The sequence below is a fragment of the Triplophysa dalaica genome, chromosome 1, assembly GCF_015846415.1.
Source record: "Triplophysa dalaica isolate WHDGS20190420 chromosome 1, ASM1584641v1, whole genome shotgun sequence".
NCBI lineage: Eukaryota > Metazoa > Chordata > Actinopteri > Cypriniformes > Nemacheilidae > Triplophysa > Triplophysa dalaica.
This window is the reverse complement of record NC_079542.1, coordinates 3,160,212-3,173,786: the sequence shown is the minus strand read 5'-3', so window position 1 is coordinate 3,173,786 and position 13,575 is coordinate 3,160,212. Positions and strand designations below refer to the sequence as shown.

Genomic DNA, 13,575 nt, shown 5'->3' with positions numbered 1-13,575 from the left:
CAACGCCTGCAATGCTTAGTGAACTTAATACAGTTCATTTTGGTCAATAAATTAATTTAGGTTAATATGCATCCAGCAGAAAACACACAAGTATTTGTTGGCGAGATAATCCCCAAAACACCCCCTTCTGTTTAACTGTTCTGCATGGGAGGCCCCAGGCTGCGGAGGACAGCGCACAGCTTAGTCCGGTCATGAGTTTTCAGCGTGATGGCAACACCATTGACAAAATTTGCCACTGGTATTTTGGTTCGGCTCTAATTTCTACGGAAAAAGTTTTGAGCATGTTTTTTTTTTGTGACGACATACACCGACTTCTTCGCTATCATTGTTAGTATGGAGAAAGTCTCGGTATCAGCTGTTATAGTCGGACAAGATAAATGACGTAAATTAAGAAGATGTTAAATACGATTTACGGTACTTTATTAAAATTTGAAAACCGGTTGCAGAATGAACGTTCTTGATCCGTTCATCTTTGACATACACTGTTAGGTCACCAAACTATAAGCATTTGATTCTTCTCTCAGAGCTCCAAAATATGAATGTTATTATGCTGACCTTTAGAATACAACACCCCGTACAAAAGAACACATTGTGTTCCTCGTCCATGGAGAAGTTGAGAACTGTTATCAGCTATTATCTGTCCTTTTCTTTCCATTTAGTTGGCTTTAATGTTTCTTCCCAATTTTTTCTCTTTGTAGTTCCAGAACCATCATTCTCATGACACAGTTTTGCATGACTTTGTAGAATGACAACAGTGTAGAGACTAAGATGTGACACGTGACATTTTCCCTATTGCAGCAATGATCCTGGTTTCATTTCAAAACATTGTATTTAAGCATCATGCAATGCAACCTCGAGGCAAAGGACATATATTTCCTAGAACATCCAGCCAATAGTACTTTCTGAGGTAGAAGTAAACACGTAAATAATGCATATGGCTGTTACTGAAAATCTACATGACCCAAACCTGCTTCAAATATGTCTCTGAATATCTTGATATCCTCAAAAGCATTGTATCAAATTGGTTGGGCTCAGTGTTAATGTATTAGCCACATAGTTATTCTCCAAGATAGAATCTTACCAAACTCTGCCAGATTTCACATAAGTATCAAAAGTCAGTTGGCTAAAATAAAAGCCCACGGTGCACGATTGTGAAAATAAAACGGAAAGCTTCAAGTTGATCCAGTCACCCGGGAAAGAAGACAGAAAACATTTAGTTAATCATTTGTTTAGTGTCTGCTTATCTGAGCCTGGAGATAAGTCCCAGAGGACAAATATTGCTGGAGAAAATTCTCAATGCAGATTGTGACCAAGGACTGCATACCGTTCCCAGACTGAGCTAGATGCATTTCTGTGTGTGTATCTTCAGATGAGCCTTGGTTTCAATATGTGCACCTCTTCTCATTGCATTAAGCTCTGTATGCCAACTCAGTGTCTGGCTGTGACATTGAGTCTGTATGTATAGACTTACGTGTAGATGCCTGTTTTGACTGTGTTCAGTCTTAATGTACAAACATTGGTTGTTACTAATCTTGTAAGCGAAATAGTACAGTTGTAGTTGTCAAATACACCGTACAGTCATATGGTGTGACATAGTAAAATAATAATTAAATTAGTTTGTATCATTTATAATATTAAATATAATAATAAAATAAAATGGCAGAAAGATTGATCTTAAATGGATACTTCCCACAAGTATTGTCATTTCTTTGTTCTGATGAACACAGAAAGACATTTGAAAGAATACTTATAACCAAGCAGATCTTCCCCCCCTCATTGACTACCATAATAGAAAGATTTATTTTATCATTTTCTAGTTCTGTTGAACACTAAAGAAGATATTTTGAAGAATGTAGGACAGTTAACAGTTCTGGGGCACTTTTGACTACCACTGTATTTTTTCCGAATGTGGGAGTCAATGGGGGGAAAAAACTGTTTGGTTATAAGCATTCTTCCAAATATCTTATTTGTTCATCATAACAAACAACTTTATACAGATCTGCAAATACTCTCTATAACTAATAATATAAAATATTATAATGATTTAAAATGGCAGAGAGATTTATAGCTTAAAGGGATACTTCATACAAAAATGAAAATTCTGTCATTTCTTTGTTCTGATGAACACAGAGAAAGATTTGAAAGAATGCTTATAACCAAACAGATCTTGTCCCCCCACACATATTTTTTTTTGTCCTGTTGAACACTAAAGAAGATATTTTGAAGAATGTAGGAAAGTAAACACTTTTAGGGGAACCTTTGACTACCACTGTATTTTTTATCTTATTTGTTCATCAGCACTTTATACAGATTTGGAACAACTCGAAGGTGAGTAAATGATGCCAGAATTTTCATTTCTGGGTGAAGTATTCCTTAACTGTCAGTTTTTTCCCTCAATGTTTATGTCACACCATAGGACACATTTATGGTAAATTTGTCAACTACCCAAATGAAAAAAAATCTGTCCTCATTTACTCACCATCCTATGGTTCAAAACCTTTATTTGACTCTTTCTTTTGTGGATAATTTTGTGAAATGTCTCAGTTGTGTCAATGAAATAATCAATGTTCTTCAAATGATCTTTTGTGTTCTCCAGAAGAAAGAAACATGAGGGCGAGGAGACGATGAAAGAAATTCTCAGGAACAATATACAGTCGACTGGTGTGAAACCACATTCATTGTGACACGTTTGAATGAACACAACTGAACGTTTTAGGATTTTAAGCGTTATTTAATATTAAAGATGTCACCAATTAAATGAAAGAAAGTTTGTGAGCTTGACATATTAACTCCTTCATTCTTTACTTCCATAAAAGTGCTCTCATATCTCACCGGGTAACATCAGGTTTTGAAGTCCATGCCAGCTGGAATGTATGCGGTCATTAAATAAGAATGAAGGAAAAAGCACAACGGAAATTCAGATTAACCAACCTTTACTAAAGTCCGGCAGAAAATAGTATGAACAATTTTGCAAACGTAAAAATGTCTTAGTTTTTAATCTAGATCAATGCGTTTGCTGATGTATTTGTTGAATTTGGCTGCTAAAATGTGGGTTCCGCTGTGAAATCATTAAATGCAGCACAAACCCATGTGCACAAGGTCAGTAATGGAGGTCCGAGTTAATGATTAGTCAGAAAGAAATGCTGTTCATTAAAAAGACACTAGATACTCCGCCTGCCGGATAAATCTGTTCAAAAACGCTGTTCACTTTACTCCAGTACTCTGTCAGAAAGATCAAAGAAATCAATTCTCAATCTTCTAAATGGGATTCATTATTTCAAACTTCAAAAGCAGAATTTGCAAGTATAATCAGTTTAACCACTGTCAGCGTGGATGCCATTTTCCAGAAAACAAGCAGAACCAACAGTAAATGTTTTCATGGATAATGGTGTTCCTCTTATGTGGTTTTACCAAACAGGTTTGGAGATGTTTGTCGAGTGCCTAAAGCTGGGCGAGGCGCTGAAGAAAAACATGGGGGATGGTGGGTGGCTTATCTCGGCTTGGAGAAACCAGTTCCGCATTACACTGAAGCAAAGCCACTCATCCACTTCAAAGTGCACTGCTTCAATACTCAGACTGCTACACACCAATCGATATTTCCGGGACAAATAATTACGAATGCGACTGCGTGCTATTACAAGAGCTTTTACCCAGTGTAATGCACAACATGTTGCTTACATGGTAATGGGGTATGAGCGTTAATAAACATTGTCAGTATGGACTCGAGCTACAATCTTCCTTCAGTTGGCTTTGATTGACCAGACACGGCCAGCGGCCTTAAAAGCCCACCATTATCTCAGAAGGGCTTTTAGACTCCATGAAATGTTTATGCTTGCAGAACTTTCGGTATCATATTTGCTGGCGGTGTCGTGTTCGTGGACTCGGGTTTGGGAAGCGGCCGCAATGCTGAATTGTGTGATAGCACCTTGGTTTCGCAGCCACGGGACAAGACCGGTCTTGTGTTGCGCCGGGGCTTTTGTTAGTAAGAAAGGCATCTCCTCCCATCTCCTGCCGAGCCACCACAAGCCCGATAGCTGGAGGCTAGTTGTTGATACATTAATACCTCTTTAAAAAAATCCCCCCCCCCCCTCGGTCAACTCTTCCAGACCATTTCAGTGACGGAGCTAATAAGGAAGTAGTTGAGAAGTTCAGATGAAGTATAGCTGCATCAGGTTTTACTGGAAATGGATGTGAGGTCACAGGACAAGCCGACAGACGTGAAGTGTACACTTTATAGATGGCGGCTCTGCAGTATCTATGACGTTAACTTATCAGAAAGATCTCCAGTTTTTGTTTCAAAGAGTTTTAGTTCTCTTAAGGGCCCGGCCTGTGAAAACCCAGCTGATCGTTTTGTTGCGGTTTACTGTTTTATATATAAAATCTTACAAAATATAACCTTGATATCTTTAACATTGACTTAGTATAAAGTCAAGGATTGAAAAACTATTATAAAATGAATGATTAAAGGGATAGTTCATCCAAAATCTGTCATCATTTGTTCACCCTCAGGTTGTTTTAAACCTGTATAATATATATCTGTTCCTGTGAACACAGAGAAAGATATTTGACCATTTTCAGTTCGGGGACATCATCCACTACCATAGTAGGAAAAAAATATTTGAACTTTTTGGTATGTTGAACACATAATGAGATATTTTGAAGAATTAAGGAAAACAAAGAGTTCTCAGACAACTTTGAATACCATTTAATTCTTCCTTTTATGGTAGTCAATGATGTCCAGGAACTGAAAATTACTAACATTCTTCCAAATATCTTTCTCTGATTTATCTTTCTCTAATTTACGGGTATGAAATTACATGAGCGTGAGTAAATGATGACAGCATTTTCATTTTTGGATGAACTATTCCCTTAAAATGAAACTTTGATGCTAATCTCAAAATTTAGATTTTAAGACCTTAGTCTGGATTTCACAGACAACGTCACATTTGTCATGTGCATATTGTGTACACACAAACAGGTTTGTTTTGGGATCTGATAGCTATAACCTAATATAAGATTATAAAAAAGCTAAATTATAAATTATATTAAACATTCATAACAAAAATATGAAACTGCCTCTGCATTACACTAAGGTAACTTTGATCACACCTTAGTGAAATTAAAACACTTTAAGAAAGGTGAAACATAAGAAAAATTAAAGGGATAGTTCAACCAAAAAAATAAACATTCTGTCAACATTTACTCACCCTCTTGAGATTTCAAACCTCTGTGACTTTAACAAAAAAAGGATGTTTTAACTGGACCCCATTCACTTGTAATTTTTTTGTATCCGTACAATCGAAGTGAATGGGGTCCAGTGCTGTCCGGTTGTCAGCTTTCGTCAAAATATCTTCTTTTGTGTTCTGTGGAAGAAAGAAAGTCATAAAGGTTCGAAACGACAAGAGGTTGAGTTAATGAGGACTTAGAACTTTCACTTAAGCATTACAATTATGCAGGTGTGCGATGTGACGATGTTTATTATCATTCCAGTGATACTGAGCATTTATTCTAAGTATGGGCTGACAACAGTCTCTGTGATAAACCATTTGTAGGTTACACAGAACTTCAGCACTACTCATATAACAGCAGGCTTACGGGGGAGGTCCTTAAGGCAGAGCTTAACTTTTATCTGAACATTCTCACCACACCCTAAACTTCCCCATTAAACTCCTCATTACAGTAAACTGAAATTGCTAATACACAATGTGTGGTGCTTTGTCATCTTCAGGCGCTGACCTAATCCACATGTAAATGAATAACCTACCTGAGTCATCACAAAGTCCCTTTGCAGAAATGAATTTGCCTCTGTGTTGTTGGAAGGAGGTTAACCATAACAAAATAGTGCCAGAAATATGCTTTGATCAAGCACATTAAGTGAACTTTTGTTGTTTACACAATGGCAAGAAAACCAGAATAGTTACATGGCTAAAGTTGAGGGGTCTTAAACTTGTAATTAATTTAAACATATTTTTTTGTTACAGTGCATTTTTTTTGCAAACAAATGCCACAAAGCTTCACATCATAAATATATTAATACGAAAATATGATAAACAAATATGATACTAATAAGTATTTATGTGCGTCGTGAAGGATGATGTTTTTAAGAAACCGGCTTTTCTAAGTGAATTAAATGGTCACCATTTACAAATACTATCAATACGATTTTATAACAAAAGATAAAAAAAATAAGAAACAGCTAATTTTTTATATTTTTTATATAGTGCGCAAAGTATGGTTTAAAGTGTATAACACCCTTACACATGGCAAAAACACAACTTCTGTCCCTTAATGTGATGGATTTTTATATTAAAGTTACTCAACTAATTTTTCACTTCAAGGTATTCTTTCATACATCACATTTTACATTTTCATTTACATTCATGCATTTGGCAGACGCTGTCATTCAAAGCGACCTACGTTGTATTATCCTATACATTTATTCATAGGTATTTGCAATCCCCTGGAATCAAACCCACAACCTTGCGTTGTTTACGCAGTACTCTTACCACTGAGCTAAAGGAAAGCTGTACACACAAATGTGCCACTAAACCAATTCGATAAGTTCACTTAGTTCCAGTAGAAACACAACTAACTAGAAACTATTCTTGTGCTCAAAAGTTTACTACAGTGTTGCACTTAAAAGTATTCTTTCATAAACTTAAAAATGGGCCAATATAAGTCCAGTTAGTACTGAAATAGAACACTTACAAATAGGCTATACTACTTGTACATTGATATTTGTAAAGCCTACTTAAATTGACAATATGGTTGATTTTACTTTACTTCAAATATTTTTGTTAATGTTGTTTTAAGGGATATATGGCAGGGACATGGAAATGTATTTTATGGTGGGAATTTAATTATTAATAAACTCTATCAATGGCTTAAGGACGGTTAACACAGTAGCAGCTTGTAAAAGACGGTGTTGACGGAAACTGCGAGCAGATACTGTGTGAGCTGGCGTGTGGAAGGTGTGTTATCAGTCTTTATCTATAAACAGGTTTTTCAAGCTCAGGGAGGTTGAAGGAAACAATGGAGTGTCATTGTGCTGGAGGAGGGTCCTCGAGCCCTGCTGAAGGACTGATCTCATTGCAGCATTTCCACTCCAGCGGGGAGACCTCTGCTTGAAAAATGCTCTCTGCTTTGTAACAAAATTGAGAAAGTAATGATCAAATAATCAAACACAGGAGTGGCACCGCACAAGAAAGTGCAAACGGTGACAAACAGTATCACTGCCCATGCATGTTTGAATACACATGTTTAGGGTGGAATGAGTCTGAAAGTTACCGTGTCGCTTTATTTCTGAACCTCTGACCCGGAATGCTAAATTTAATTGTTGAAGACACATATGTGTTGTTTTGGGGTGTGGGTTTTTTCCGAGACTAATAAAAACTTATAATGAAATGTTAGGGGCACATATTTTAAAGATATCCATGCAAAATCTGACTTGTGCTAAGTGTGATTTAAATATATTGTCATACAATAGGGACATTCATTGTGAGTCATTTATAATTGTTTTTTAGTTAAATGAAACATGAGTCAACCAGTCTGTCATTTGCTGAGACAGAAAAACACTGACATCTAGTGGTCAAATGTAATAAAGCTTTACGTGTATGTGCATGTATGCAACAGACATCAACAAGGAGATTTCCAACATTAAAATAAAATATAATCAGAAATCATCATTTTTTTCTGTTTATTTTGATCTGGTACAATTTTTAGTGGAAGTCACAAGAGTCCAATTAACAGAAGTGGTTATAGATGCTAATGATGTTAATTCTAACCACACTTGTCTGTCGCAGTTAGGATGTGGTTATGTCTTTACACGTTTTGTATTTCTTTTTACTAGCAATGTTCTAGAAGTGTTTAAATGCAAAACCAGTTTCAAGTAGTTCCTTTAAAATATACAGCAAACATTATGTATGAAGAGTTCAAAAGCTTCCTTACAGCGAGATATGGAATACATAGGCCTTACATCTTCAATGCTGCAAACTCTGAAACGAAATATGTCCCTCTTCAGTTTTTTATTAAGAACCTAACAAACCAGCATCAAATAACAACAGCATATTAAAGTTTCAATAGTGATCGCATGTTTACTGCCAGTCTTAAATCAAATCCATTTTCGTTTACAGATTCATTTGAATGTAATTTTACAGAATTTTACTGTTTTTAAACATTCGCGCACACACACACACACACACACACACGCAAATAATTACAGTAAAAGACTGCAAATTTACAACAAAAACGGGGAAAATTAATTTAACAGGATGTTTTTTTACGGTTTATGTCTGGTGCCACAGCTGGCAGAAAATAGTTTTTTACGAGATTTCTTTACATCATGCAACATCTAATTTAGTGATTCGACCATGAATGATGCATAATCAGCAAATGTTAAATTTAAAAGACAAATGATAAAATAAACAGAATTTGCACATGTTACTATGGTCTTAATGCATATGACATTGATCGCCTTGCAGTCACTCACAGTCGCTTCAGTAGAGTCAGTGGCTTTTCCTATTCATGAACACTATGAGCAGGATGAGCGCTGTGATAGAAACATGAAGATTATTCAGTGAATCAATTCAACTATGATTACATAATCTTTGTATAACATTTACTTCCAACAAAAGGTGACAAACAATTTCCCCTTAAAGTCCATGATCTGCTACTAACATTATTTTGTGAGGCCCAATGTTTTTGTACAGTTCGATATGGGTCCTGCAACGAGAATGTCACTGAAGGAAAGGCTGCTGTTACTCAGTTAAATAAAGAATGCAAATCAGTGTAAAAGTATGAAGGGAAATACATACACAGCAGAACCAAGATGCCACCGAGGATTCCGAGAACTTTAAACAGCGGAAACCCTGTCGTCTCTCTCTCTCTGCATACAAAATCTTCTCCCTTGCAGTCACAAACTTGAGCTTTAATCGTGTTGTCCTGATACTCGTCGCCCTGATCAAAAACTCTCAGGATGACATTGTAGATGCCGGGCTCCAGTGTATTCCTGAGCATCAGCTCTATATTGTTTGCTGAAACAAGAAGATTGAAACCGTCAGGTCACTCACACCAGATAAAAAACATTTTGATTGACATGTTGGTCAACTCTTACATTCTTCATTCATCCTGGCAGTCCAGTTTTTCTGGGTATCTCCCTGAGTGTTGACACGAAATGGACCGGCGTGAGGCGGTCCGTCTTTATCTGTGATGGAGAGGACAGCAGGACGTGCTTCACTATTACACATCCTTATTTCTCTTTCATTAATAAAGGGAGGATTGTCATTCACATCCTCCAGCTGGACGATCAGAGTTCCTGTGCCAGTCGCTGGTGCTTTATCTGCACACAAGTAGAAACTTATTAGAAAAGAAACAATATTATCCACATCAAACCCCCAAACAAAAGAAACCCAATTTACCATCATCATCAACAGCCAGAAAGAGAGCTTTGTATTTGCCATCTGTGACCAAACCAGATTCTCTGTCCATTTGCTTCTTGATTTTGATCACTCCAGTTTCTTTAACAATATTAAACCAGCCGGCGGGATCATTGCCGATTCTATACCTGTAAGAATGATTAAGACCAGAGAAGGGAGACAATGTAAACTGGACAAAACTGCACTGATCATTAAACAATTGTTTGTAAAAGTAATCTTACGTCATCTTCTGTGATCTGGCAGTGTCTGGATCAACGGCTGTATAAGTCACTAATTCAGAATCAACAGCCAGATCTTCACGTTTGTAAATGATTTTCTCTTTTGGTTTGAATTCTGGAGGTTCATTCACATCCTCCACATTGACAGTGACTGTGGCAGTTGATGTGGGCAAAGCGCGGACAAACGGATCCTCGTTCTCAACAATCACAGACAGAATGAACTGTTTGGTCTTTTCATAATCCAGTGGCTGTATGGACAAGAACACACAGTAAGTTATGGCAGATCACCTCAAACGATTGTTTCCTCAACATTATGAGCATCATTCTGTACCTTCACAGTGGTGATGATTCCCTCGAGCTGACTGGGTCCAGTACTGACATTGAAAAATCCTCCTTTATCACCATTTATAATCTTATATTTTGTTGACCAGGCGTGTGATCCGGGATCATCTCCATCAGTAACTGTGAGCTTGACAACTTCAGCACCAACTTGATTCTCTGGGACAGATGCTTCATACTAAAAACATAAAAGACTTAAAAGGTCAAATATCTTCATCTGTAAACTGTGTAATAGAACACAATTGTGTACATCAGATTCAGATGCATGTAAGTTACCGTTGTTTGTTCAAACTGAGGTGCGTTATCATTGCTGTCTGTGACAGTAATAACAGCCTTGCCCGACGTTGTCAAACCTCTTCCTTGCATATCTGCAGCCTGAATTACTAAAGTATATGTGGGGTATTTCTGCAAGAGAAGATGTTCACATGTGAGTTTCTCTTTCATCAACTCATTCAACAACACTTAAAGATACAGTCATCAAATGAATTCATTTCTCACCTCTCTATCCAGACCTTCTTCAATGACACGAATCCCTCCAGTTATGGTGTTGATATCAAACATATTTGGTTTTGGTAATGGAGGATCTTGGCTGATAATTGAGTATCTGACATCACCGTTATCAGTATTTGGATCATCTGCATCAGTGGCTGTGACCTTCATAAACTCATAATCTTCAGAGAGAAGATGAATATGTTCATACAAGCTGACGTTTTACACACAAGAACTCTAGATCCTATAAATCATTAAGTAAAGTTTTGGCAGAATGAACATTAAAAGATACCTCTTAGAGAAGATTCAGGAACATGTCCATTGAAAGGATTTTGAGTAAACTCAGGCCTATTGTCATTCTGGTCAATCACATTGATGATGATATCCATTGGCTTCTCTTTTATGTTTCCTTCTCCAATAGCATAAGCTATGAGCTGAAGACACAAGCATGTTTATAGTCAAAATCTGTAGAGCCAACATTTACAAGATGAAACACATTCTCACTCCTGAGATTTCTGATGCATTTGATTCGATTTTTGATCTGATCATAAACAAGGTTTAAAGTAAATATAACTTACATGATAGAAAGCTTTTTTCTCTCTGTCGAGCGGCTGTGTCACTGAAATAAACCCTGTAACTCTGTTACATATGAAAAGGCCCACCGGTGGCTGATCTGCCCCTTCACCTGTGATACTGTACGCCATCATAGCTTCTGAAGCATAATCTGACTTGATCTAATGACAGAAACACACAAACTCAGTAACACAAACCCTGTTTAATGACAAAAGTCATTTTGATGATGTTCACTTACCTGAGAAAGCTGTTTTGGGAAAGGACCTCTGCTGTTCTCAGGTTCATTGAAAGGTGGAATAACCCAACCTCTCTTTGCTCTCTTTAGTCCTGATGAGAACTTCATAACCAGATCAGAAGATTTCACACAGGAAGAGAAAATATTTGAATTATAGAGATATTAGATCTGCTTATTATTTAATTATTTACCTAAAATTTCAAATCAGCATTTAAACTTAGTTTTGTTACTTCAAACACATTTGCAGCAGGTGTCACAGATACAAACATTCAAACACAGTTATCCTCTCCTAATATTTAAAATAATTATAGCTTATAAAGTCCAAAAAATTTAGGTTTTGGAACATTCTCTGTTATAAAATATGAAATCCTACCTGTAAAAGGAAAATAATAATTCCCAGTCGCACAATAATCATTGTCTTGAGAAGCAGTAAAATATGATTTTTCTGTGAATGTTAAGTGCATACAGCTGCTGATCTGATGGGAACTGAAAGAGTTTATGTGGCCTGCTGGAGGGCGTGGCTTATTATTCAGATGTGTAACTGGCTAAAAAAGTATAAGTCATTAAATCATATTTAAATAAGTTAGAAACTTGAGATTTTTCCTAATTTATAAAAGTCACATGAAATGTGAGAATGGTTCAGTAAATATCTTCAGAGAAACTGAGCAGGACAATATTTTAGTTCATTTCTTGAGTTTTGAGGACATTTGAATCCTGATTTTACAGTAGTATATTATAAGAGTAAAGACTTTGCTATGGCATTTTGGCCCAGAACTGATGATCAGTTGATGTCTGAATGAGTTTTATCAGGAATAAAGTTTTGAAAAACTAAAATAAATCTGACTAAATTTAGCTTCATCTGACTGATCACAAATGTTAATGTAAGATTGAGCAGCGACAGAAACTGAAACTTTGATTCGTTTTTAGGAATCGAGTTGCTAGATTGTCATTAGTTGAGAAAGATAAATACTGACATCTTGTGGACTATAATACACATTAATAAACTGCATATATCCAATGAAACTTTTGTCCTGACATCATCGACACAGACGTGAAAACAGGTGCAATTTTAAAAGTGTGGCACACAAAACAAAACATACATGACACAATAACCCTATGTTGTGAGGATTAGATGGGCAATTCCAGCGTTATGGACGTGACATAAAAACACTCAGAGAACTTATTTTGTTATGAATGTGTTGAACCATCTTGTTTATATTTTACTAAACACTTGTTGATGGAGTCTAAATTTCAGTAAAAATATTATTCTATGAACAATTTTTCTCTTTAAAAAAACAGATAAACAAGCGTCATGAGTGTGAGCAAAAAGGATAATTTTTTTTAGAGTCGACAACCTTTTTAGAAGTTTGTGATATAATTAGTTAATATTAGTGGTGGGCATAGATTAATTTTTTTAATCTAGATTAATCTAGATTAATTCCAAAATTAATCTAGATTAATCTAGATTAAAATGGCTCATTTGAATTCTGCCGAAGGCACTCAGAATATGTGTGCTACCCAAATAATGACTAAAAGTAAGTCTTTGAGAACGGGTTTCTCAAGCCAGGTGGCGCATTAGACCAGGGGCTCATCTACTGTTTCCAAAATGCATCACAAACTGCTTGAGAAAGCTGTTCTACTATGATAATTGGTGATGAAAATTAAATTATGTTCAATAAGATGAACTTGTGTTTACTTCCGCATTAGCTAAGGGATGATTTCCATTTAGGTGGTACTTGAGACTGGAAGAGCTCCTATAGTACATTTACATTTAGTCATTTAGCAGACGCTTTTATCCAAAGCGACTTACAAAGAGTGAGGGAGCAACAAGCGATATGTCATACAGGAGCCATAATACATTAGATCTCAATACAAAGTTACTGGTTTCAACTAAAGTTAGACCACTACCTGTTGAGAGAAAGTGTTTTTTTTTTTAAACCAATTCCGCATTGCACAAGGTGCAAACAACCTTAGTCTTGTCGATGTTTCTATTGGGAAGCTTCTTAAAAATTAATATTCCCTGAAGCAAACCCGGCGGCTTCATAGCTGCATCCATGTTAGCACGTCACGTTTGATGCGGTAATTTCAAAGTAACGTTATGTTGTGTTCAGACTAAACGCGAATGGCGTGTCAAGCGCGAGTGATTTATGTGTTAATGCAAAGAGCCAATAGACCTACTTGCTGCGCGAATTGCGCGAATGAAGCCCTGATTATGAGATGATGAGGCTGCGCTAAGGACGCGAATGAAGCCCTGGTCATGAGATGATGAGGCTGCTTCTGCTTCCGC

The 13,575-nt window shown here is 36.5% G+C and overlaps 1 protein-coding gene across 1 annotated transcript; it reads right to left on the bottom strand.

The window, feature by feature from the left end:
* Positions 1-7,811: 7,811 nt before the first annotated feature.
* Positions 7,812-11,718, bottom strand: LOC130428043 (B-cadherin-like). The gene is made up of 12 exons (XM_056755876.1): positions 11,662-11,718; positions 11,292-11,390; positions 11,059-11,214; positions 10,773-10,914; positions 10,490-10,662; positions 10,268-10,396; positions 9,984-10,169; positions 9,656-9,900; positions 9,417-9,562; positions 9,113-9,337; positions 8,814-9,032; positions 7,812-8,548 (listed from the first exon to the last, which is right to left on the bottom strand). The coding sequence occupies exons 1-12, from the start codon at positions 11,701-11,703 to the stop codon at positions 8,505-8,507; spliced, it is 1,806 nt and encodes a 601-aa protein (XP_056611854.1). The 5' UTR covers positions 11,704-11,718; the 3' UTR covers positions 7,812-8,504.
* Positions 11,719-13,575: the final 1,857 nt, after the last annotated feature.

What these genes read in the sequence shown, in the direction of transcription:
- LOC130428043 (XM_056755876.1), bottom strand. Translation starts at nt 11,703, where the DNA reads ATGATTATTGTGCGACTGGGAATTATTATTTTCCTTTTACAG. An exon ending in AGAAAAAAGCTTTCTATCAT is followed by an intron (nt 10,915 to 11,058) that starts GTAAGTTATATT and finishes TTGTGTCTTCAG; the next exon opens with CTCATAGCTTATGCTATTGG. An exon ending in TCTGGCTGTTGATGATGATG is followed by an intron (nt 9,338 to 9,416) that starts GTAAATTGGGTT and finishes ACTTGTGTGCAG; the next exon opens with ATAAAGCACCAGCGACTGGC.